The 27,390-nt window shown below is 37.1% G+C and overlaps 1 protein-coding gene across 2 annotated transcripts in view; it reads left to right on the forward strand.

Annotated features, from left to right (window-relative positions):
* Positions 1-941: 941 nt before the first annotated feature.
* The window catches only part of WDSUB1 (WD repeat, sterile alpha motif and U-box domain containing 1), a 41,000-nt gene continuing 14,551 nt past the window's right edge, over positions 942-27,390 (forward strand). Inside the window, exons 1-8 of one of the 2 annotated variants that reach the window (XM_008065646.2) lie at positions 942-1,368; positions 4,216-4,400; positions 7,523-7,618; positions 12,147-12,240; positions 24,737-24,770; positions 26,052-26,092; positions 26,173-26,279; positions 26,998-27,177. In XM_008065646.2, the coding sequence (XP_008063837.1) occupies positions 971-1,368; positions 4,216-4,400; positions 7,523-7,618; positions 12,147-12,240; positions 24,737-24,770; positions 26,052-26,092; positions 26,173-26,279; positions 26,998-27,177 (1,135 nt within the window). In that variant the 5' untranslated portion in view covers positions 942-970. The remainder of the gene's footprint in view (positions 1,369-4,215; positions 4,401-7,522; positions 7,619-12,146; positions 12,241-24,736; positions 24,771-26,051; positions 26,093-26,172; positions 26,280-26,997; positions 27,178-27,390) is intronic. The other variant, XM_021716328.1, reaches the window with a different exon arrangement.

Genomic DNA, 27,390 nt, shown 5'->3' on the forward strand with positions numbered 1-27,390 from the left:
TTGCCCAGGCGGGTCTCGAACCCTCAGGCTCAGGCAATTCACTCACCTCAGCCTCCCAAGGTGCGGGATTACAGGCTGAGCCACTGAGCCCGGCTTCTTTTTTATTTTTTTGAGTTGAAGTCTCACTCCATTGCCCAGGCTGGAGTGCAGTGGCACACTCACAGCCACCCCAGCGTCGACCTGCTGGTCTCTGGTGATCCTCCTCAGCCTTCCAAGTAGTCGAAACTACAGGCGTGCTACCACACCCATCTAATTTTTTGATTTATTGTAGAGACGAGGTCTCACTATGTTGCCCAGGCTGGTCTTGAACCCGCGGGCTCAGACAATCCTCTCTCCTCAGCCTCCCAAAGTGCTGAGATTACAGGATTGAACCACCGGCCTCATTTTATTCTTTATCAGACAGGATGACAAACCATGACAAAATAGCTTTCATTGCTGCCACTTACGTTTCAACGAGACCTTTGTTAGTTTTTTATGGTTGAATCCTACAGTTGGATCTTAAAGAGCAAATAGACTTGGCTCCACCCTGTGGAAGGAGCAGCCAAGACAGTTAGTTAAAATAGAAAATACTTTGAGTTGAGATTAGCAGATTTGTAATTTGGCAGTGTGGAGAATTAGTTATGAGAAAAGCTTCAACGATGAAATTAAATACCTTAGGTTTTGAACTTCGATGTCACATCCAGTTTGAAGTTATTTGACAAGCTTCTTTTTCAGAGGTGGAAATTTATTGATATGGTAATGGTAGTTGTACTCATCATCAAAAGTTATAGCCTTATAGATGTTATTTTCTCTCTCCAAATTATCCTTACCCCAGGTAATTGTCTTTTTAAAATATTGATGTTTTCATTGAGCAGATTTTAATATTGATTTTGGCCCTTTTATATGGATTTCAGTGCATTTATCTGATGGCTAGGATGAAGTAACCTTTTCTACTTAAAATTTGCAGACTGTTTTACTTCAAATAAAGAACATGGTGAAGCTAATTCACACATTAACTGATCACAGTGATGACGTCAACTGCTGTGCCTTCTCCTTTTCCCTCTTGGCTACTTGCTCCTTGGACAAAACGATTCGCCTGTATTCCTTAAGTGACTTTACTGAACTGCCATACTCTCCCCTGAAGTTTCACACCTATGCTGTCCACTGCTGCTGTTTCTCGCCTTCAGGACATATTTTGGCATCATGTTCAACAGATGGTACCACTGTCCTATGGAATACTCAAAATGGACAGACTTTGGCAGTGATGGAACAGCCTAGTGGCAGCCCCGTGAGGGTTTGCCAGTTTTCTCCAGACTCCACTTGTTTGGCATCAGGTGCCGCTGATGGAACTGTTGTTTTGTGGAATGCACAGTCATACAAGTTATATAGGTATGAATATTTAAATCCTTCCTGTTTTTAACCTATTGTCTAGATGTACTAAAAAAAAAAAAATCAGAAAGCAAAATATTTTGATGACCTTAGGAAGCAGATAGTTTTCAGATAGCACAAGGAAAAAATATACTAACCTAACTTCTAAAGGTCAAAACACCAGAGAGATATTTAATATGATTCTTATGGTAGATTTGCTTGGCTCTTAGAGTTTTAAATTTCCAATTTTTCTTTTTTAAAATAAGAGTGAATCTTTTTAGACTTTCATGGATTTTTATGGTAAGGGTTAGACAAAGAAAACAAGTCTTTTGAATAATGTTTGGTAATTTTAGGCTTTATTGGTCTCACTTGTGGCTCAGGTGTTCCCAATAATAAAGTAATGTTAAGTCTCATCTAACAGATAACAGTTATTTCACTGACTGGAATTCTTGTTGGGTGAGTGACCATGCCCAGAAGAAAGAACGTAATGACTGGTGTTATGTTACTTATCATTTCTTTAAAAAAAAAAAAAAAAACTTGCCCAAAAAACTCTTTTAGGAAAAAGCATATCAATTAATTTACGGTGGTAATGTTATGTTGCAACTTACCAACATTAAAACCATTCACTTTGGGTGGATATAGTGGCTCACTCCTGTTATCCCAGTACTTTAGGAGGCTGAGGTAGGAGGATTGTTTGAGCCCGGGAGTTCGAGAGCAGTCTGGGCAGCAAAGTGAGATCCCTTCTTTAAAAAAAAATAAAAAGAGTAGCAGAGTGTGGTGGCACATGCATGTAGTCCCAGCTATTCAGGAGGCTGAGTCAGGAGGATCACTTGAGCCCAGGAGTTTGAAGCTGCAGTAAACTGTGATTGTGCCACTGCACTCTAGCCTGGGTGACAGAGTGAGACTCAAAAACAAACTCAAAAACAAACCAAAACCATTCACTTTTATTTACATTGTGGTAAAATATATATAACAAAAGTTATCATTTGTAGGCTATCATTTTTTTTTTTTTTTTTTTGAATTGAAGTCTTACTCTGTTGCCCAGGCTAGAGTGCAGTAGCACAATCACATCCTCAACATGCTGGACTCAGGAGATCCTTCTGCCTCAGCCTTCCAGTAGCTGGAATTACAGGCGTGCACCACCAAGCTCAGCTAATTTTTGATTTGTTGTAGAGATGATGTCTCATCAAGGTACCCAGGCTGGTTGCAAACACTGGGCTCAGGTAGTCCTCTCACCTCAGCCTCCCAAAGTGCTGGGATTACAGGCTTGAGCCACCACACCTGGCTGGTTAACTTTTTTTGATGACATTAAGTTCATTTAAAAATAGACACTTTTAAGTATTAATAATGTCTCTCCCCCTCCTTCTATCTCCCAGCATCTTTCAGAGTACAAATGCCATCTGGTCAACAATTGTTGCTCATTTAAGCTTTAAACTTAGGTCTTTGGGTTGAGGAAGGTGATGTGCTTTAAGTGGTGTTAATAAACACTTAGTCCAATAAGAAAGTCCAGAAGGAATAAAATGTCTTTATGTTATATGAATGAAATACAACTGTCAGCTAAGGAATTTTTTCCCCCCACTTATCTGGTGATGACTTTTGGCTCTGTAATATAACTATCCCTAAAGTACATAATTAATGATGTGAAAATGATACCCTGTTGGATGGGACACTGTACTAATTGTTGGGTTCTCAACAAGGTAGTTTTCCTAATTGAGCAAATAGTAATACTGTCTGCACAGCGCTTCCTTGTCTTCTTAAGATAACTTTAACTTGTTTGCAGCATTTTCTTTTCATAAAGGATTTGTATTTGAAAATGAGATGAAAGGCCTCACTGTTGTTTCTGGGTGATTTTTTTTTTTTGAGTCAGAGTCTCACTCTGTTGCCCAAGCTGGAGTGCAGTGGCACCATCATGGCTTGCTACAGCCTTGACCTCCTGGCCTCAGGCAGTCCTTCCACCTCAGCCTTCTGAGCAGCTAGGACTACAGGTGCATGCCACCACACCTGGCTAATTAAATAAATTTTTTTTGTAGAGACAAATAATCCTTCTGCTCGGCCTCCTAAAGTGCTAGGATTATAGGCATGAACCACTGTGCCTGACCCTGGGTGATTTTTAATACAGAAGGTGAGCCGGGCTCGGTGGCTCAGCCTGTAATCCCGCGCCTTTGGGAGGCTGAGGTGAGTGGATTGCCTGAGCCTGAGGGTTCGGGACCTGCCAGGGCAACTTGGCAAGACCTCATCTCTACAATAAATCAAAATTAGCCGGGCGTGGTAGCGCACACCTGTAGTTCCAGCTACTTGGAAGGCTGAGGCAGAAGGATCGCCAGAGCCCAGCAGGTCGAGGCTGCAATGGCCGGGAGCGGCCACTGCACTCCAGTCTGGGTGACAGAGTGAGACTCCAACTCAAAAAAAAAAAAAAAAATACAGAAGGTGAAAGTATTTTTTATTCCAGTAGCACGTTTTTCAATAAAAATAGTTTCATTTTGCCTTAAAAAAAAAAACAAACATATGGCTGTAGTTGATATTGTGGGTTGTCATTGATTTTTTGGTTAGGTTTGCAGATTTTGATGTATTCATACTGATTTGCCATATAGAAAAATATGAAAATATGCAAACTTTGGTTTGGATCCCTATAATTTAGGCTATGGACATATTAGTTAAGATGTTTAAATCCTCCCTTACTTTTAAAAAGCATAGCTCAGTTTATAGCTTATAAATAGCATTCTATTTCTGTAGGCATCATTTGTCCTTTCTTTCTAGTTCTGTGATAGCCATTTATTCTCTTTTTACTGTATCAAGGTGCTGTTAGAGATTGTAATATAAAGTAAAAAATGCTGTGAAATGGAACCCCCTTTTTTGCTTTTATTTCAGATGTGGTAGTGTTAAGGATGGCTCCTTGGTGGCATGTGCATTTTCTCCTGATGGAAACCTCTTTGTCACTGGCTCCTCATGTGGAGATTTAACAGTGTGGGATGATAAAATGAGGTGTCTGCATAGTGAAAAAGCACACGATCTGGGAATTTCATGCTGCGATTTTTCTTCACAGCCAGTTTCTGGTTAGTTATTTTACTCTTTTAAGTGCTATTTGTAATTTGTACTGAATATGACTTTTCTTTCTTTTATTCTTTTTCATTTCATCATTAGTAAAGTGAGGAGTCCCCCTAATTTATCCTTTAAAGGGATTATCCTTCTCTCTTTTTTGATCAATATGAAATCATGAAAAATACAGGAAAAACACATTCTTTAGTATATATAGGAGACGACTCAACTTGGTAAAATGGATCCAGTTCAGAGGACTTAACTCTATTGGTTTTACTGTGACTTTAAAGAATACACTATTAGCCGGGCTCCGTGGCTCAGCCTGTAATCCCGCACTTTGGGAGGCTGAGGTGAGTGGATTGCCTGAGTCCGCGGGTTTGAGACCCGCCTGAGCAACTTGGCGAGACCTCATCTCTACAATAAATCAAAAAATTAGCCGGGCGTGGTAGCGCGTGCCTGTAATTCCAGCTACTTGGAAGGCTGAGGCAGAAAAATCCCCGGAGCCCATGGGTCGAGGCTGCAGTAGCTGGGAGCGGCCACTGCACTCCAGTCTGGGTGACAGAGTGAGACTCCAACTCAAAAAAAAAAAAAATACACTATTGATATTCAAATAGAAAGGTAAAATTTCAAAATTGGAAAGAGAAGCTACGTTTTCCATTTACTGATTTAAAATTCCAAGTAACACATTTTTTAAAAAGAAGAAATAGAAATTCCTGATGTACTCTCTTGATTTAAATAGATATAGTGAATTGGAGAGTTTTTATCTTTTTATTTTCATTTTCTATGTTAGGATGAAAGTTCTGCTTTTGCCCCCTTCAGTTTTGCTGCCAGACCAGTGCTGTCCATAACAATATAATGCAGGCCATGTAGGTAATTCAAATATTTTCTAGTAGTAGATGAAATTAATTTTAATGTATGTTTACCCAGTATATCTAATAATATAATTTCAATAATTGATAATCCATAAAAATTATTAATAAGACTTGTACCAAGCCTTTGAAATCCAGTGTGTATATTACAGTACACTTCAGTTTAGACTAGCTGCAATTCAAATGTTCAGTGCCCACATATGGCTAGTCACTACTTATTGGACAGTAGACAGAATGATTTTGGCATTCCCCTCTTTCAAATCCATCATTAAGGTAAGATAAAATCCCAAGTCCCCAGGCAAAGCCTATAAGTACTTTGCACATTTTGTTTCACCCCAGTCTCAAATCACTCTTGGCCTCGTATGTTACTCTTTTACCACACTGGCCTTCTTCCATTGCTGGAATGTTTCTAAGATTTTTTTTTTAAGAGTTCTGCATGTGGTCTCTTCACCTGGTTCACTCTTTTATCCTTTAGATTTCGACTGAACTATCACTTCAGATGAGCCTCCCCTGCACTAAATCTGTGTCATTTTGCTATAATCTTTTATTTGCACACTTTGTTTCTTTTGCAGTCCTTAGAGAGGTATCACAGTTTTTAATTATATATTCATTTATATGGATAACGTTTAATGGTGCTTTTCCTATTAGCTTGTAAGCTCCATGCAGGCAGGGTCTGGGTCTGTTTTCTTCATGGTGCCTAGTAAGTGTTGGCCTTGAAATATAGATTGATGAGTAAGATTTCTTTCAGTGATTTGCTGAAATAGATTTTCTTTTCATGAACACATTCTTAAATCCAGACCTGATCTTATTTACTTAAGATAATTTATTTTTTAAAATATATTGTTATGTGCTGTTTTATTCTGAGCACAACTTGTAACAAACAAGTCATTTCTTCTATTTCTGGGGAACCTTCTCCACATCTTGCAGGAGCTCTTGAGTTATGAAGTCTCTGATGAATTATATAAAAGTGAAGAGATTTAGGTTTCCTTTTTGGTTATGAATGACCTGAAAATAGATTTCCAATAAAAATACCATTATTATATTAGTTAATATTAGAGTAAAACTAAGGGTTTCTTTGTCCTGCCTTCAGAGAGATTGGCAGCTTTTAGGATCAGGAAGTTTCTGTGAACCAGGCAGAGAATTCTAGGTGAGATTCTAAAGTAATATCCACATCTCTACCCTGCCTGTAGAACATAGTTCAAAGCATACATTTCTCTCAGTATAATTTTAATCTACATGCCTTCTTTAGTTCCATTATTGCTTCTGTTGAAATAGATATTAACTTTATATGTACATTTCCTGAAACAAATTGATATATGCTTTAAAGTGATTTTTTATAGGAATTTGTGGGAATTACTGTATTTATTTAAAGGGACAAAGTATATAACTTTAATTTGTTGTGGTTTCATTTAGTATTTGTTAATATAGGAATATTTATGGTATCAACTTATCTTGTGACATTTTGCTAAAATAGGGAAAAATAATCCCATTTGTACCCAAGGATAAATGATCAGTTTTCTTCAGTTTTTACATGATAAAGCTCGGGTTAGGTTATTACTATAATATAAATATTTTTCCTAAAGAAAAGCATATTTCTAAGTACTTTATTTATTTATTTTAAGTTGGGGGGTCTCACTGTGTCGCCCAGACTGGAGTGCAGTGGTTCACTGAAGCCTCAGACTCCTGGGCTCAAGGGATCCTTCCACCTCAGCCTCCTGAATAGTTGGGACTACAGGTGTATGCCACCATGCTGGCTGATTTTTGATTTATTGTAGAGACAAGGTCTCGCCAAGTTGCCCAGGCTAGTCTGAGCCCATAGGCTTAGGCAGTTCACTTACCTCGGTCTCCCAAAGTGCTGGGATTACAGGCTGAGCCACCAAGCCTGGCCTCATTTTTTTTAAGTTTTTTTTTTTTTAATTTTTAAAGACATGGGGTACAATTCAGGTTCGGTATATAGGCTCATTTTAAGCTTCATAATTTTCCATTCTCCTAGCTGAATTCTCATTACTTACAGAATTTCAGAATTAACTTCAAAGAATCTACCTGAGAAATAATTAAAAAATTAGTCTGCGAGTCAGGTCTTATATGTGAATATTTTATTCTTAGCCATTCATTGAGTAAACTGTTTTCCTTTAAGAGACTAGTATTGCTTGTTAAAATGTGGTTTAAATGAATACAATTAACAGATCTCGGCATAAGAAATAGAAATTTTTGGGGTTTAAATGGTTTGTCAATTCTTTGTATTTAATTTTTGAAAATTTACATTTTAGATGGAGAACAAAGCCCTCAGTTTTTTCGATTGGCATCATGTGGTCAGGATTGCCAAGTCAAAATTTGGGTTGTTTCTTTTACCCATATCATCTTAGGTATGTATATAGCTAATACTTCTCTAATGTTATTTGTGATCTGGATAACATTTCTGAATCTTTTTACTTAAGGTAACTTGAGTATATAAAATTATAAAAATATGATTTAAGAAACTGTCTTATTTTTGTTTATTTTTTGAATTGGGATCTCACTCTGTTGCCCAGGCTGGAGGACAGTGGCACAATCATGGCTCACCACAGCCTCAACCTCCAGGGCTCAGGCGATCCTTCCACTTCAGCCTCCTGAGTAACTGGGACTACAGGTATGCGCCACCATGCCTGGCTATTTTTTTTTTAATTGTTTGTAGAGACAAGGTCTTGCTATGTTGCCCAGGCTGGTTTCGAACTCGTGGGCTAAAGCAATCTTCCTTCCTAAGCCTCCCGAAGTCCTGAGATTACAGGCATGCGCCACTGTGCCTGGCCTAAGAAACTTTTAATCAAAGTAATTCACATGATTTAAAATTCGGATGCTCATTGCTAATTGTGATCTCACCCCTACCACTGCCATACACATTCCTACTCACCAGAGGTGACCACTTTGCACTTGGTTTTCAGCTCTTCTGGTGGTTTTTAGTTTCTGTAGACACTTTTTATACCACTATCGTTTTTCTTTATTCTCTGTAGTTATTGTTTTTTAGTGTGTGGGTCTTTTGTCCATGTGTTGTAATATTCCCTCACATGACCCTTTCAGTCAAGAAGCTTATGTTGTTCAGTTTTGGAATAGAATATTTCTTTATGCTATTTCTTTAATAATTTCTTGTCTACTTTCTTCTCTTTTTACAACTCCCAATAATTGAGTGTTGGATCTTCTGGATTGATTCTCTATGTTTTTTTGTGTGTGTGTGCTTTATGGAAAAATTCCTCTGCCATTTCTTTTAACCTTCTTTTGAATTTTTTATCTCATCAATCATATTTTTAATTTCTGAAAACTCATCATCTTTGTTTTCTCCTAATGATGTCCTTTTATTGTATGAATGTTAAGTTCTTTGCAAAACTCTCAGCATATCAATTAGGAGTTTTTTTGTTTTAAGCTCCCTTCTGTTTCTAATCATCTTTGTTTGCTCTGGGTACCCCTTTTTGCTTAGACTTCAATTTACATTTAAGAATTAGATAATAAGCCGGGCTCGGTGGCTCAGCCTGTAATCCCGCTCTTTGGGAGGCCTAGGTGAGTGAATTGCCTGAGCCCGTGGGTTTGAGACCTGCCTGGGCAACTTGACGAGACCTCATCTCTACAATAAATAAAAAAATTAGTCGGGCATGGTAGCGCGTGCCTGTTGTTCCAGCTACTTGGAAGGCTGAGGCAGAAGTATCGCCCGAGCCCAGCAGGTCGAGGCTGCGGTGGCCCAGAGCGGCCACTGCACTCCAGTCTGGGTGACAGAGTGAGTGAGACTCCAACTCAAAAAAAAAAAAAGAATTAGACAATAATATTTATCAGCTCTGTGTACATGGGTGGTTTGTTGTTGCTGGCTTCGATGGGTATGGCTTTTATGGGGTGGGGCTGGGGACTTGGAGGGTAGATGTCTGTGGCCCATGCAGTTAATATTTTCCTTAGCCTGGGGCTAAGCACCTGGCTTTTGTGCAGCATACTAAGGGTGGGATTGGGGAGGACTGGAAGTAGACATTGAGTGTTCCATATGCAGACTTTCCATTAATTTTTCTGTTTCCAGGTCTATGTGTCATTTTAATTTTCCTTTTCCCTGGCTGTTGATAGTCTAAAGGCTTAGGGCGTTTTCTAGAACAGAATAATTTTCTTCTAGGCTGTGGCTGGCTGCCTTTGCACGCTGTGCTATAATTCTAAACTACCTTACCGATTAATCTGCTTTCTGTCTTTCCAGAGTTGACTTCAGTTTCTTGTTTGCTGATGTCCCCCTTCTTATTCTCTTCACCAGCGTACCTTTATACCTTTATTAATTTCTTCATTAACATTTTAATGGGGATTCTGAAATTTTGTGGTCAGTTGGCCATTTTGATTCAGATGCCTGAAAATGTTTTATTATTTGTTATCTAATAAGCTTCAGTTACATCACAAGTTACATTTTTGTTATTAATAATAATGCTAGTATATAGAGAAAGCCTCTTATCAGGAAACAAATACATTCATTTTTTGGTGGAAATTTAGTTATGTATTGCCTACCAGGTTACATTTAGTAGTTCTTCTAATGTATGACATGCTGGTGAGGATAAGAGCCCATTTACTTCTTTGGTCTAGCCCACCTCTTCCTTCTGCCTCCTTCTTTGTAAGAAATTATAGTAGATTTAAATTTTAATAAGCCAATTTCTTTCCCTGCTGGACCTCCGGGTGACTTCTTTGGAATAGGTAAATATTACGTGAAAGCCCTCTCAGATTTGGGGATACCCCGTTACAAGTTAACCTTTTCAGGAAAAGGTTTAACTGCATGTTTATAAACTGTTGTGTATGTTTTTTTAAAAAAGAGTCAGTTAAAAATATTTTCCAGGAAAGGCATGAAAGGCTTTACTTTTGAACAATTGTTAAAGATACATTGTGGAGCATCCACACAAACTACTATAGTTTCTTAAAAATTTACAGGATACACTGATGATAGCAGGTTGGTGAAGGATCCACACCTAAGGGCAGTATAGCAAGCATTTTTATAATCAAAGCAATCAAGTTAATCATTCCTATACAGTGTTTACAATTACATTAAGAGTGACATCTCCACTGGGCACAGTAACTCATGCCTGTAATCCCAGCACTTTTTTTAGTTGTTATAAGTTTTAGAGTCTTTATTTGGATTGCAACTCAGTACTTTTGCTTTGTTTGATTAATTGTGCCTATTTATTGATCTGTGTTACCAGATCAATACAAATGAAATATTAGAATGAAAGTCCTTTGATTATTGTATTTCTAGCACATACCACAGTGCCTTTAATGCCCATATCTGTTCTCCCAGATAAGAATATATTTTTTCTTATTCTGAGCTTGAAATTTTATTTGCTCTAATGAACTTTTTCTTTCTTTTTTTTTTTATTTTTTGAGTTGGAGTCTCACTCTGTCACCCAGACTGGAGTGCAGTGACACGCTTCTGGCCACTGCAGCGTTGACCTGCTGGGCTCTGGCGATCCTTCTGCCTCAGCCTTCCAAGTAGCTGGAACTACAGGCGCATGTTACTACACCCGGCTAATTTTTTGATTTATTGTAGAGATGAGGTCTCACCACGTTGCCCAGGTGGGTCTTGAACCCGTGGGCTCAGGCAATCCACTCACCTCGGCCTCCCAAAGCATGGGATTACATGCTGAGCCACCGAGCCCAGCCATTAACTTTTTCTTTAGTTATAATGCTTGTCATCTTCCTTAAGAGCTATTTAACACTTCAAAAAAGGTTTTATTGTGTGACACAGTTATAGATTTCACTTGTGTATTTCCTAATCCCCCATCAAACCACTTCCTCAATAATTATTTTTATAGGTTGTCACAAAAAACGCTGAATTCCTGCAGTTTACCTTTAAAATAGTTGTGGTATTTTCAGTAATTCTAGAAAGCAAAAAAAGGATTTTAGTGTTATCATTCTTTGTAGGAGTGTTATATGTTATAAAGTTATATTGGAATTACAAGAAGTGTAAATTCTACTGATTATTTACAGAATGAAAAAAATATTTTTTAATGTCAAATTTTTAAAAAATATAAGCATTTGATTTTTTTTAGTCTTTTGGGCAATTGGCATATTTTCTTTTTATCAGATACTGAAATTGTGGTATCGTTGAAATGTTTGAAAATATTTTGGTAGTTATAAAATTACTCTGGCTAGTCTCTGCTGAGGTCATTATTTTTTAAATCCATTACTGAGCTTTTGAAATGTGAGACAGAGTAGCAAATGTAAGAAGCCATGTTTGCTCATTTCTGCTTGACAGCATAATTTCACAAAGCCCCTGACTCTGATACTTACAGCTCTGCGGAAGAACGTCTTGAAGACAAAGCACAACAGAGCACACAGTCCCCCAAAGCTCTTCCCGAGTCATTATATTCCTTAAAAGATAAATGATCCTAGCCTTGCCTTTCCTTACACATAAGACAACATCTGACGGGGTTAGTGATTATGTGTCTGCAATTAAAACCAAATGTACTTTAGTAATCTATAACCAGATGTACTCTTACACCCAAACCTTGATGTGATTCTGCTTTAATGCAACCTCTGAGCAAGTTTGATATGATTTCGCACAAACTGAACCTCTACCACCTGTTTATAAGCAATGGGCTCAAACACTGTTTTGGAGCAGTTGGATAGAATTGCTCTCGGGCTGGAGGCCTCAAGCTATGGTCTCGGTGCGACTTTGAATAAAAATAAGTTCAATTCTTTAAAAGCTTGACTTTTTTTCTTTAGTCGGCAGAAACCACTTAATCATACTTCATTCTAATTGCTTGTATAGATACCTGAGCTGCATGAAGACTTCTAATTTTTATGTCCTTTAGGCACCCAGAGGTTACTTATTGAATAAATAAATAGCATTGACTTAAAAATAAATTCTAAACCTGGTCAGTGTGCTGATTTTTCTTACCTTGTTATTTGCAGGTTTTAAATTAAAATATCAAAGTACACTTAGTGGGCACTGTGCTCCTGTTCTGACTTGTGCTTTTTCCCATGATGGGCGGATGCTAGTCTCAGGGTAAGCTGTTTAATTTTCTTAAACCATTTTGATATGAAACAGAACAGACATATTGAAAAGTACATACAACATAAAAGAATAGTTTGAATTACTATGATGCAAACCTGTGTAAACCACTCTAACGGTCAAGAGATAGCACTTAGCTGGTCTTAATAGTGCATGCCTGTAATCCTAGCTCTTTGGGAGGCCAAGGCGAGAGGATTGCTTGAGGCCAAGAGTTTGAGACCACCCAGGGCAATATAGTGAGACTCTGTCTCTAAAAAACAATATAACATTGCCATTTCCACCTTAGAAACCCTCCCCGTCCAAGTACCCCTTACTGATGACAACACTTCTGGTAATATGCATACTGTTTTTTGTGTGATACTGCTTTTTTGTTTTTAAGTCATACAATATGAATTATTTTGTGTCTGGCTTTGTTTACCCAACATTATACTTGTGGCATTAATTCCTGTTACTGCATTAAGTGTGGTCCATTGGTTTTCATTGCTGTGTAGTATTCCATTACATAGATACACCATAATATAGTTCATTTTAATATTGGTGAATATATGGATTATTTTCAGTTTAGGAGAAATATAGTAAAATTCTATGAATATATTGTGTCTCCTGCTACACATGTTCATGCATTTCTATAGGATAAAAATATAGGAATGGTATTACTGAGTCATAGAATATTTGTATTTCCAACTTTGGCCCATAACACCAAACTGTTTCCAGGTGCTTAAACAATTAGTACTTCTATACCAGTGTTTCATATCCTTGACATTGTGTCTTTTAGGTTTTAGCCATTATGTGTGTAGTATTACCTTACTATGGTTTTACTTTGCATTTCCCTAGAACAATGATATTGAAACCTTTTTAGAAGTTTATTGGCCATATATATTTCTTCTTTTATAAAGTGACTATTAATGTCTCCTGCCCATTTTTCTTCTGAATTATCTTTTTCTTACTGATTTGTTTGTGTGTATCTGTATTTTTATATTTGAACCATTAGTTGGTTATATGAGTTGCAAATATCTTTTTCCACCTGTGGATTTGCCTTTTCAGTTTGTAATTTTAATGTATGACTACAGTATGTGACTACATCAGTTTCTTTATTTTCTGAGGTCATTAAGATATTTTCCTATATTGTTTTCTAAAACCTTCATTGTTTTGGGCTTTTATAAAATTGATGTATGTATATGATGTGCAATAGAAATACAGTTTCATTTATCATATCCAGGTGTCCTAGCACCATTTATTGAAAAGACCATCTAAACACCATCTTGTTGTGCTTCCTTGTCAGAAATCACTGACTATATACGTGTGGGTTTGTTCCTCAAACTGTTCCTCCATTTTGTTTTTCTGTTTATTTGCCCTTGCTCTAATACCATTCTGTCTTTCCAAGGCTTTATATTTTGGTTATTCTTGGTTCTGGACACTTTCATGTAAATTTTAGAATCAGCTTGTCAGATTACCCCAATTCTTGCATCCACATACACTAACTTTTTTGAATTTTGGTTGGAATTGTATAGGGTCTGATGGATTTGAGGAGAATTGACATCTTTATGATAATGGGTGTTCTGACCTGAGAACATGGCATACTTCTCGATTTTTTCGTTTTAATTTTTCTTAATAATTGTCTTTTAAGTAGAGGTCCTGCTCATTTTTTTTCTTTTTTTTTTTTTTTTTTCTGAGTCAGAGTTTCACTTTGTCACCCAGGCTGGAGTGCAACAGCATGATCACGGCTCACTGCAGCCTTGACTTTCTGGGCTCAGGTGATTCTCCTGCCTCAGCCTCCTGAGAACTGGGACTAGAGGCATGTACCACCATGCTCAGCTAAATGTTTTATTTTTTGTGGAGACAACGTCTCACTCTGTTACCTAGGCTGGTCTTGAACTCCTGGACTCAAACAGTTCTCCCACCTCAGTCTCCCAAAGTGCTGGGATTACAGACATGAGCCATCGTGCTTGGTCCCTGCTCATCTTTTATCACATTTATTTCTAGGCATTTAACTTTTTTTTGCCACTATAAAGGATATGGCTAATATAAGGAAATATATATGGAAGTAAAATAGATTTATTTATAAAGTTTCTTATTTTAGAATTTCTGTGTACAAAATCATAACATTTGTGGATAATGATGGCTTTGTTCCATTTTTTCTAATCCTTATACCCTTGATATCTTCTGTGCCTTACTGAACTAGCTAATACTACCAGGAAATAGTGATAGCAGGTCTCTTTGTCTCATTACTCATTGCAGAGGGAAAGCTTTCATTATTAAATATGACCATTGGTCGGGCATGATGTTTCACTCCCAGTGAAACATCCCAGCTCTTTGGGAGACCAAGGTGAGAGGATTGCCTGAGCCCAAAGGGTCAGACCAACCTGGGCAACTTGGCGAGACCTCATCTCTACAATACATCAAAAAATTAGCCAGGCGTGATAGTGCATGCCTCTAATTCCAGCTGTTTGGAAGGCTGAGGTGGAAAGATCATCTGAGCTGGTTGAGGCTGCGGTGGCCGTGAGCGTGCCACTGCACTCCAGCCTGGGCGACAGAGTGAGACTACAACTCAAAAAAAAAATCATTGTAGGTTTTTGGAAGATAAGCTTCATCAGCTCTTTTATTCCTTCTAGTTTGTAAGAGTGTTTTGTTTTTTTTTAATTGTGAAATGATGTTGTATTTCCTCAGTTGATTTTTCCTGCATCTTTTGTGATGTTATTTTTCTTTGTTACTCTACTAATGGGGTAAATTACACTGATTTTCAAATGTTAAATTGACCTTGTTTTGTTGGAACAAACACAATCTAGGACATTATTTTTGTGTATTGCTGTGGAGAAATTAGTTTTGTTCTATGGTTGTTCCTTTGGATGTAATTCATTTTTTTTCTCTGACTGCTCATGAAATTTCTGTTTGAAGTTTTCTGCACATTCATTTTGATGTATATCTATACATGCATTTCTTTTTATTTGGTTTTTTGAATTCATGGAGCTTTTAAAATCTGTGTAATGCTATTTCTTTCATCATTTTGGGGAAACTCTTACTCATTCTTCAAATATTGCCTATATTCCTTTCTCTCCTCTAATTCTGGGACTCCAATTAAATGCATGTGCCTCCTCAGTATAAACCTTGTTTCTTTTTCTTTTAAAATTTTATTATTATTATTTTTGAGTCAGGGTTGTACTCTGTCACCCAGGCTGGAATGAAGTGGTACGATCACGGCACACTACAGCTTTGTTCTCCTGGGCTCAGGTGATCCTTCTGCCTCAGCCTCCAGAGTAGCTGGGAGTACAGGCACATAACACCACAGTATTATTGTTTGTAGAGATGAGGTCTTGCTATGTTGCCTAGGCTGCTGTTGAACTCCTGGGCTCAAGCAATCTTTTTGCCTCAGCCTCCCAAAGTGCTGGGATTTTAGGCGTAAACCACTGGACCTGGCCCTTTCTTTTATATTTTTAATTTTGTTTCTGCTTTATTCTGATTTTTGTTCTTCATTCTGAATAGTTTCCCCTTTACATATTCGCTCTTCAGCTAATGTAATAATGAACTGGTTCATTGAGTTTTTAATTTTACTTATTTTATTTTTTGGTTCTATAAATTCTTTTTGGCTATTTTTTTCAAGTCTTCTGTGTCACTTTTTATAATTTCCAGTTCTCTGTTGAAGTTTTCAATCTTGGCTTTTATTTTTCAAAGCTTCATTCTGTTAGGCAATTGGTTTGGGACACAGTAGCATGATTCAATTACTTTATACTTGTATTCTTTTGAATACTTTTGTATATTTTCTCCTTTTTGAAATTAGGTTTTCTAAAACTTTCCCATCTGCTCTCACCGGCCATAGCATTCCAACCCACATTCATGGCTCTTTGCAGCTGCTTTTGCTCCAGCCAAGATATTTAGGCTCCTGTCACTTGAAATGTCTGGACTAAGCCTGATGTTTCTTTTCCTCATATGTTCCAGTTCTTGCCAAATAACCAGCCAGATAGTTATGCTGTCATTATTTTAGATGTGGCTCTTTAATCTCTAAAGATAAATATTGTTCATTATCAAAACGCATTTATAGTAATTCTCCTTTGACCTAGAATTTAAATCACTGGAATGTTTAAACAAAGTTTTCCATCTGTTTTGTGGGACATGTTAATTTACAAAGTGATTATATGAAATTTAACAAGTATTTATGGCTCTCTTATGTACTTCTCCACCAGTTGCAATAGAGCATATAGAAGGAAGTATAGGACAATGTTTCTTGCTTGGCATGGTGGCTCACTTCTGTATTCCCAGCACTTTGAGAGGTGGAGGCAAGAGGATTGCCTGAGCCCAGGGGTTTGAGGCCAACCTTGAACTTGGTGAGACCTCATCACTATAATAAATCAAAAAATCAGCTGGGCATGGTGGTATGCTCCTGTGGTTCCAGCTACTTGGAAGGCTGAGGTGGAAGGATCGCCTGAGCCCAGCAGGTCAAGGCTGTTGTGGCCATGAGCATGCCACTGCTCTCCAGCCTGGGCCACAGAGTGAGACTCCAACTCAAAAAAAAAAAAAGACAATGTTTGTGCTCCTTAAAACGCTTATGTTCATGGTGATAACCTAATAACACTGCAAAATCCTGACCCTCTGAGTCATGGAAGAAGTGTTAAGTGATAGTCAGTATTGTTTTAAATTCATTTTAGTAATATAATCCTTTGTTTGTATGTATGTGACTCTTAGTTAACTTACATTATATTAACTGGAATGTACCTTTCTCTGTCATTCTGGATAAATAAGTTTACATTATTAAATGATTTTGGGTATACAGTGTTGCTCAAGGTCACATTCTAGTATTTTTCTGCATATTTTTAGCTTATCTGCATAAATATATAGGCAAATGAACGAGTTAGAAATGTAGCAGCCGGGCTCGGTGGCTCAGCCTGTAATCCCGCGCCTTGGGAGGCTGAGGTGAGTGGATTCCCTGAGCCTGCGGGTTTGAGACCCACCTGGACAACTTGGCGAGACCTCATCTCTACAATAAATCAAAAATTAGGTGGGTGTGGTAGCGCGCACCTGTAGTTCCAGCTACTTGGAAGGCTGAGGCGGAAGGATTGCCGGAGCTCAGCAGGTCAAGGCTGCGGTGACCGGGAGTGGCCACTGCACTCCAGTCTGGGTGACAGAGTGAGACTCCAACTCAAAAAAAAAAGAAAGAAATGTAGCATGGTGAAATATAAACATTTCATTTTTTAGAAGAATTGACAGACATGTTTAAATCATATTTGATAGATAAGAACAAATCAATTAGTTAATGCTAGCGAGATTCCATTTGTGAATAAAAGTCATTGGTAAGGTAGAATTGATACATATGAGAAAGAAGGAGGACAGTAAAAAAAAAAGTAAGTAGGCGAAAAGATGGATGTTTGTGAATATAAGTGACTAGATAGGAAAAATGAATGGACAACAGAATGCAATTGCAGGCCAAAGGTATTAAGGAAGGTGTATAGGGTGTAGATTGGGGTGGCCATGTAAAAGGCAGTATAAAATTTATATGCAGGTATGGGAGCATTGGGGAACAGGAAAGGCATTCCAAGAGGCAGGAAATTCGCAAGGTTAAAAATGTGTGATAAATATTAAAAGAAATAAGGGGAAATGAGACTGGAAAAATAGGTTATAGAGATGATTGAAGACAGATGATAGAAGACTAAGAATGTTAGAACTTGTTCAAACTTTATATGGTAAATTTAGGAGAACTAGGAAACTTTTTTTTTTTAGTCAGGGTCTCACTCTGTCACTCAGGCTGGAGTGCAGTGGCAAGATCACAGCTCACCTCAGCCTTGACCTCCTGGGCTCAGGTGATCCTTTTGTTCAGCCTCACAAGTACCACAAGTATCTGGGATTACAGGTGTGTGCCACCACACCTGGCTCATTTTTTTTTTTTTTGGTAGAGTTGATGTCTTGCTATGTTGCCAGGCTGGTCTTGAATGCCTGCTCAAGCAGTCCTCCTGCCTCAACTTCCCAAAGTGCTGGGATTACATGCATGAGCCACTGCACTTGGCCTGAGTTACCAAAACTTTTAAAACAATTCTGGTATGCAAGGTCTGGCTATAGCAGATAGATGCTAACTGTGATTATGGTTATGATTTAGGTCAGTGGTTCTCATACTTTTTGGTCTTAAGATTCCTGGACACACTTAAAAGTTATTGCTCCAAAGAGCTTTTGCTTATGTGAGCTATATCTATTATTATTTATAACATTAGAAAATAAAACAGAAAATTCTAAAATATTTTTAATTTATTTAAAAACAAATACTGCATATTGACGTTTTTCAAAGAAAAAATAAAACAATAGTGGGAAAGTGGTATTATTTTATATTTTTGAAGATCTTTTCAATATCTGGCATAGCAGAAGACACTTGGATTTTCTTGTTGGCTTTACACACTCCACTAGCTCTCCGGGCTATGATGACAACACATATCATACAGCAAAACATGCAGGAAGTTTTTATCTTTCTCCACATCTGTTCTCTAATAACTTTCCTTTAGCCTTTGGCAGAATGTCTTTTGTTGCTCCCTACTTCTCTTGATCCAACCAAATATAACCTTATATATATTAGCTTCTATTCAAGTAGGAAGGGTCAGTCTTTATAATTCAAATAGAGGCTGCCCTTTTCTATAAAGTCTCAGTAATTAGAATTCCTTGGAAACTAGTTTTTAAAATGCCCACAATTGCTAGAATTTTAAGAGTTCAATAAATAACCTTTTCTTCTTGAGTTGAAAGCCAATGAGAGAGAAGCACAGGACAGAGAGCCTGGATAGAGTGACTCAGTCCACAACCAACTTGCCCACCTGCTCTTGGGCAACATGGTTCACTGCAGACTTCTCCTGCAGGGGCACATCAGAAAAGAAAAGTCACAAGGGGTGAGCCACATGGCCCAGCGTCTTCCCCCACACTCTCTAGACATCTGTCATTTGTTTACTGCTAAGCAGGAGATGAAGGAAAGAGGCCAGGGATCTTAGTCCAGAAGGGATGGGAAGTGTTTCCCCTCTTCCCAACAAGGAACTCGTTTCTATTTTACCTGTTTTGTAAATAGATGATAGCGTTTTATTGTCATGAATCAGGAGTGTCTTTAACAAACAGCCTCTTGCTCAGTAATGACTAGGAGAAGGCTTGCAGTCACCTTTCCCAAAATCCAAACATTCAAACAGCCTTCTTGCTCAGTAATGACTAGGAGAAGGCTTATAGTCACCTTTCTCAAAATCCAAACAACCTTTTCCATACATACTCTACAATATTGCTAACAGTCCTGTTGAGCAAGTTAGTTCATCTGATAACCTAAAAGGGTATGTTGCAATTTGTCATGAAAGATTATATTGCTTGAAATGAGTTGTCTTCTGAAAACTTTAGTGAAATTTGAATAGCCATGCCATCTGCCTTATAAGTTTTTAAGCTGAAATTATTGGGGTTTGTTTCTGTTTTGAATCAATTTTGATACATTCATGGGGGAAGATATTTTAGCAATTATAAAATTCAAAAATATGGGTTTTAGGATGATATAGAACTGAGTTTTAATCCCAGCCTTGCTACTTACTAGTTGTGCTTGGACAAGTTCTAGTTCCATTCCTTCTCTCAGTTTCACTTTCTAAATTATAAAATGAAAAATCTAATAGCACTTTCCTCATAAAATTGTTAAAGCTTGCATAAGGAAATGCAGATAAAGCATTTATTATTTATATCTGGGACTACATGTATACTACATGTTTATTAAATATTACATATAATATATACTACATAGTCTAGAACATCAGGAAATTGTATAACATATCATTTGACCCCCCCTTTTTCTGAATTGAGCTATTAGCCATTGGCTTATAATGAGGGGCATTACAAAACTGCTCTTTGAAGCATGTTCATTCAGCAAGAGTTATTGAGGACATCATTTATGTTTCATATGTTTCATGGCATCTGTTCTGTAACGATCTTGGGGGAAATAGTTCTGTCAGGTCTCAGTCTAAGGAATTGATGACTTCTCCCCAAGCATTGGGTTTGTGTTTCTGTTTTAAATTGTGTAACTGATCATATTGCAATGCTGTTCAAGAAGCTCACAACCAAACTTTCAGACCTTCTTTAGCAAAGTGTACTGGATCTTATGACATGTGTTTTGAGAGCTTGTTTGGAGATTCTAGCAGGGGAGTACAGCTATTTGTATACCCTTGACCAAAGAATGGTCCTTCTTTAGTGGGAATGTTTGTTCTCTTTGACCAAGCTTGCAGCTTTGAGAGGGATGCATATGGAGTGTGAGGAAGGGGACACATGCCTAGCCAGCCGGATCAGCCAAATGAACCCTGGTGATGAATGGGGTGACATGTCACAGCCAGATTGCCTTCACATCCATTTTGAATACTGATCTTAACCTTCATTCCTCTTTCCCAACCTTATCCTTATATTCTCTTCCTCTTCAGTTTCTTCATGTAACGTCTATCTTGTTTTCTGCTACATCTTCTTAAGAGACTGCAGATCATTTATAAATGAGAAGAAACACAAATACACTTAATATAAAAATGCTAAAATGTAAATCTGTAAAATAAAAATGCTAAAATGTAAATCTTTAAACCTTAAGAACATACTTGACCTTAAAAAATAATTGTGGATCAGGTGTGGTGGCTCAGCCTGTAATCCCAGCACTTTGGGAGACCGAGGCAAGAGGATTGCCTGAGCCCAGGGGTTCAAGACCAGCCTGGGCAACTTGGTGAGACCTCATCTCTGCAATTAAAAAAAGAAAAGCTGGGCATAATAGTGCACACTTGTAGTTCTAGCTACCTGGAAGACTGAGGCAGAAGGATCACCTGAGCCCAGGAGGTCGAGGCTGCGGTGGTCATGAACGTGCCACTGCACTCCAGCCTGGGCTACAGAGTGAGACTCCGACTCCAAAAAAAAGAAATAATTATTGGTTGGTAATTTTATTTTATTTTATTTGCCACTGTGCAAAGTCAGTTTAGAGTTTAAAGATTTGAGTGCTTCTGACATATATGACTCTACAACTTCTCTGTAGTGTCAGGAGTCTATGATTATATCCTCTTCCATAGTAGGCACATGGCTATATGTATTATTGATCTAGTCCAGTAGATGGCTAGATATAAGTGACGTGTTTCTCTTGTATTCTTGAGTGAGCAAAGTTGAGGTTTTAGAGTACTACAAAACTATGGAGTATCAAAAAAATGGAGTATCAAAAGGCTTGAATACTAGTACTTGCTTCATAAGAAAGTTTGTAAAGATGACAGGGCTATTTGTAGTGGAATGTGTGTACTGAAAAGGTGAGGGAAGAACTATAACAGGTAGAAAATGTAAAACCAGGGGCACTGAACAATTGAAATTTTTGTTTGGTGTTGGTTCAGCTTCAACTAAGGGAATTTTTTGAGGTTTTATACTATTTCAGTAGTTTCAAGGTATTTTGTTTTGTGTACAGTGGGCTATTATTTCCCTGGTCTTTCAAACTCAAATCTCAAAATATTGAAAACTATTATTTTTTCCCTAACCCTATTTTCCTTCCCTCAAAATCTAATTAGTTAGCAAATCCTATTGCATCTTCCTTTGAATCAACATTAGTCAAATTAGAGTCAATAGGAAGTAAGTTTATAATTCTTTCTGTCTCTAGAAGTTTGCAGGTTTATTCATAATTTCCATTCTTCTTGCTTAGATTTAGTGGACTCCTAACATTTCCTTCATGTTTGGCCTTTTGATCCTCAAATTCATTCCTATTCCTCATCAGCAAGTGAACCTATTCCATTGCCCTCTTGGCTAGCTATCTGTTGCCTGTGAAATCATCTGAATTCCTCAGGCAGGCATTCAGAGTGCTTTGTATTTTTGTTCTCATCTACATTTTCAACCTTACTGCTTGGTATTCTGTTATTCTCATATGTCTACTCTTGTTTTTTACCCTAATTTCTGTCTTCTCAGTACAATGCTCATAAAGATCATTAATGATGATCATGCTTATCAAGTAATGAGTTAGTTTTAATATCTGATGGTGATCTCAGAATTTCCTTTTAGTTTTTTAAAAATTTATACCAATGAGGATTATTTTTGAGATACAGTGTAATGGGGACCAGATGAGAGGACCATTCGCCTCCTCCTCCTCCTCTATTTTTAGAGATAGGATCTGATTTTGTTACCTAGGCTGGGGTATGGTGTCATGATCATAGTTCACTGAAGCCTGAGACTTTTGGGCTCAAGCAGTCCTCTGGCAGGACTAGAGACTTGTGACACCATGCCCAGCTAATTTATTTTTATTTTTTATAGAGACACGATCTTGCTATGTTGAGCAGACTGATCTTGAATTCCTGGCCTGAAGTGGCCCTCTTGCCTCAGCTTCCCAAAGCACTGGGATTGCAGACATGAGCCACTGAGCCTGACAGAAAGGACCACTTTCTATGTAAACTTAGCATGGCTGGGCTCTAGCCAGCTCAAAATGAAGTTTGGCTGTCCTCTCTATTGAAGAGCCAGGCTTAAGCAGAACTGGACTCAAGGTCAACTAATCAGAAGCCAATTCACCCAATGACCAGCTCACTTATGTAAGAAATGTATGTTAGTCTCAGTTGACCAGTTTTCCTTTTGTCTTCATAAAATGATGTTTAATGTGCTCCTGACTCCAGCCACATTGCCATAGGTGGAGACCTGGTTTCTTAGCTCTTATGGAAGTATTGTTGTGGGTGGATACTTGTTCAAATCGGTGTCTCTGTGAGGGGATAAGCACTGGGTTCTTTACTCTGTCATCTTGCTGATGTCACTCAGATTTTTTATTTAAGGATGTTCAAAAGTAGTGGGATTGGACCCAAGAATTTTAGATATCCTGTGAGTAATACCTTGTACTTTGAGGAGCTTGGGACTAAATAAGAGTGTGTATAAATTATGTGTAGCACATACACGCAAGTAATGTTAGCTGCCAGTATTATTACTCACTGTGTTTTGGATGCAATTCAACATTTAAAGCTATAATCTTCTGGATATCCAGAATGGATTACATTTGACCCTCAGTATCTGCAGGGGATTGAGTTCAGGACCCCTCTGGGATACCAAAACCCATGGATGCTCAAATAGCTTATATAAAATGGTAGTATTTGCATATAGCCTATGCACATCCTCGCATATATTTAAATAATCTCTAGGTTACTTACAATACCTAATACAGTGTAAATGCTATGTTAATAGTTGTACTGTAGTGTTTTTTATTTGTATTATTTTATATTGTTGTTTGGGTTTTTTTCCCTGAATATATCAGTCTGCATTGCTTGAATAGTGATGGGGAGCCTATGGACATGGAGGAACTGTGTATGCTTCCCTTGTTCTTGTCTTTTATTTAATATTTGAGCTTTTAGGCTGGGCTCGGTGGCTCAGCCTGTAATCTCAGCACTTTGGGAGGCTGAGGCGAGTGGATTGCCTGAGCCCACGTGTTCAAAACCCACCCGGGCAACTTGGTGAGACTTCATCTGTACAATAAATCAAAAACTAGCCAGGTGTGGTAGTGCATACCTGTAGTCCCAGCTACTTGGAAGGCTGAGGTGGAAGGATTGCCGGAGCCCAGAAGGTTGAGGCTGTGGTGGCCAGGAGCGTGCCACTGCACTCCAGTCTGGGCGGCAGAGTGAGACTCCAACTCAAAAAAAAAAATTGAGTTTTTAAAGTATAATTTCTATTTTTAACTAAATAACAAAGATTCTGTAGTCAGTATCCATCATGAACACTGAATGGCCTACTGAACAAGGAATTTTAAGCTTTTCAATAGGTGTGAATCCTGTGGTCAGACTATAATCAGCTGCCTTTTAATCATAATGAGTACAAATATTAATATTTTATAAAGAGTAGTACCACTTGTATTGCTGATATGTTTTTCTCACCTCGTAGTATATGTCATGGTGGCATATAGACTACTTCCAAGGAGGGGAAAATACCAGCTAGAAGCATGTTTATCTGTTTTAAATTACATACTTTGTTATAATATTATATTTTTCTTTGTCTGATGATCTTTTTCCCTGTTAGAATAACCTCAAGTGGTTACTTTTAATTTTTATACCATTAAAAGAAACCATGTAGTTAACATCAAGCTTAGAATTATAATTTTCAAAAATGGGTCATAATCAAAACATCTGTACATTGATTTGCAATTAAGACACAGCTATATCAATGGTAAAGAACAATGCTATATGAAACAAAACCCAGTAGCAATAATAGTTTTTCCTTGTAATGGTTTTCGCTTTTACTTGACATGAAATTGTGTCTTATTTATATATCACAGATGCTTATTCTATTTATGGCTATGTAGTATAACATATGCTGTTTTTTAATAAAGTTTAAAATTTTTAAATAAATTTTACATATGGCACTTTTAAATAGAAGTTTTCATACATATGAACAAAAAGAGACTGTATTCTAAATATTTGTATGTCAATATCTCAGTCTTTTCTTAAAAAGTTACTAAAATGTTTTAAAAATACTAATTACATAAATGCTGTACTTTGTTTTTGTGGAACTTTTCAATCATAATTTCCTTTTTCTTTTAAAGCTCAGTGGATAAGTCTGTCATAGTATATGATACCGTAAGTATTTTAAAATCTTTTGTGTGATCTATGTAAGATATTTTATTAGACTATTAACTTCAAGTTTAGTTAGGCCTAATAGAAAAGGTATTTACTCTGTTTATGACTACAACTATAACACATACAAATTCACAAATGCTAAAATAGTTATGTAGGTAAGGTATTGGTCTGGGACAAATCCTTAAATATTTCAATAAAGATTTTAAGGTGGACAGATTTTAAATCTGATCATAAAAAAATTACAGATTTAAAAAGCAGCAGTATTAAAAAATCACTTTCAACCAAATTAAACTTTTACACTAGGCTTCCATAACAACAAAGAATGAATATTTACCCAGGGGTTTTTGGTGAGTATAGTTGAACGTGATCTACCATTCCTCAAGTCCTGGCTAGATTTAGAGAGTAGGCTGAAAAAGAGTAGTTCATCATGGACTTGGTAAAATGGAAGTTTGTTTACTGATCCATGGGTAAAGACCAAGTTGTATGAGCGTGAAGAAAAATGAATGCTTTGCATGTAACAAAAATGTCGTTGGTGAAAGTACTCTCCAAAAGAAATCACTGTGGAGTGGAGCCTTATAATGGTCGAGTTCAGGCTGTATCTATACTAGCAAATTAATGGAGATATAAATCATTAGTAGCAGTAGGCCAAGCAAGTAATCTAAACTAGTTCTCCTCACAGAAGTTCAAGTCACAGGAGTGCTGACAGGAAATGGGAAAGAATACTCAAGCTCATTGAAGTAGATCCTTAATACTTCTCATGAACTTTTCATGAGATTTTACATTCACAAACACAATTATAACATGAAATTTTCTTTGTAAAATATTTATATGAGTCCCACTTTAAGTATACCTAAATGTCAAATGGCCACCTAGTATACTTAAAATCAAAGGGACTAATTTCTACTCACTGGTTCTGCAGTGTGTACAAGTCAAGTGCATTAGCAAAAATACAAATTATTTCTGTAATAGATGCTTAGGTTACTATTAGTAAGTTCAAACAAATAAGCAAATGCCAAGGGTCTATTGTACTAAAAATTTCTAAGAAGATGGTCAGTAGACACTAATACTGATAACTGAAAAGGAGTGAAATAAGTACCTATAATACTATTAAGTATGGATACCATTTTCTGTTATTCATTGAGCAAAGTTTGAACTTACATTAGTTACTCATAATAAATATTATAATACATACAGCGTATAACCTAGTTTTGTCAAGTGAGCGTTTATCAGTAACTTTACTCTTGCCTGAGTAAATTTAAAACCATTTCTGTTGTTTTTCAGAATACAGAGAATATACTTCACACATTGACTCAGCACACCAGGTCTGAACTTAGCCTCATTTTGTATTAATATAATTTAAAAATTAGTCAAATGATATATGATAATTGTTTTTATTAACTAGGTATGTCACAACTTGTGCCTTTGCACCTAATACACTTTTACTTGCTACTGGTTCAATGGACAAAACAGTGAACATCTGGCAATTTGACATGAAAACACTTTGCCAAGGTTAGTGAGGACATCTTTAACCCAGCTCAACCCAACTCACCGTTAAAACCAGAAATTTGGTAAATCTTTTGACAGGTTATTCACATTGCTTTTCTCAATATGAAGTATACATTCAAATTTAATATAATTTAAAAATAATTGTAGAGAAGCCCGTGTTAAAGTAGCTGATCTACATTAGAGCTGTGGTAAATGCTTTGGGGTGCAAATTCATGTATGCCACACACCTTCCATGGTTTTGTAAGCTGTTTATTTCTACTCCATATGAATTTTTCAGATAAATACAGCCTGAGGACCAAATAGAAATTATAGTTATATTTTGTTGGCTTTATTTTTGGCCTCATCAAGCAACACTGTCACTTAATTTAGGAATTTTATTTTTATCACTGTCAGAATTAGCCAAACATGGTACTAAAATGCAGGTGATGGAGCAAGTAGAATACGTTTGCTGGTATGAATTTTATATGATAAAGAACAATTATTTTTCTGGAGTGAAAAAGATCCCAAAGTGTAGTATTTAATGTATTGGTAAATGAATAATAAATAATTTTTAATTAGACATAGTTATTTCGAATTTTTTGAGATTTTCAAAAGGAAGTTAACGTAGTAAAACAGAATCAGGAATTTTCGTTTACTTTTAATTCAAATTGAGAATGTTTATACAGGACATACTTTTTTGTTTGTTGTTAATTCACTTACCTTTTTATTTATTTATTTTAAGCAAGGAGCACAGAAGATCTGCTAAAGCGATTTACTGAAGATTGGTCAGAGGAGGAGGTCTCAATGTGGCTTTGCGCACAAGGTTTAAAAGACCTCGTTGATATTTTCAAGAGGAATAACATTGATGGAAAAGAACTGTTGAATCTTACAAAAGAAAGTTTGACTGATGATTTGAAAATTGGTAAGATTAGTGAAAAACGGTTTATCTTAAAAACGACTTAATAATTTACTCTGGGGTAGTTGCATTAATAGTTTTCTCTAGCCGGGCTCGGTGGCTCAGCCTGTAATCCCGCACCTTTGGGAGGCAGAGGGGAGTGGATTGCCTGAGCCCACAGGTTCGAGACCCGCCTGGGCAGCGAGACCTCATCTCTACAATAAATCAAAAAAATCAACC

The sequence above is a fragment of the Carlito syrichta genome, unplaced genomic scaffold (genome assembly GCF_000164805.1).
Source record: "Carlito syrichta isolate Samal-C Ts95f unplaced genomic scaffold, Tarsius_syrichta-2.0.1 Scaffold308699, whole genome shotgun sequence".
Taxonomy (NCBI): Eukaryota; Metazoa; Chordata; class Mammalia; order Primates; family Tarsiidae; genus Carlito; species Carlito syrichta.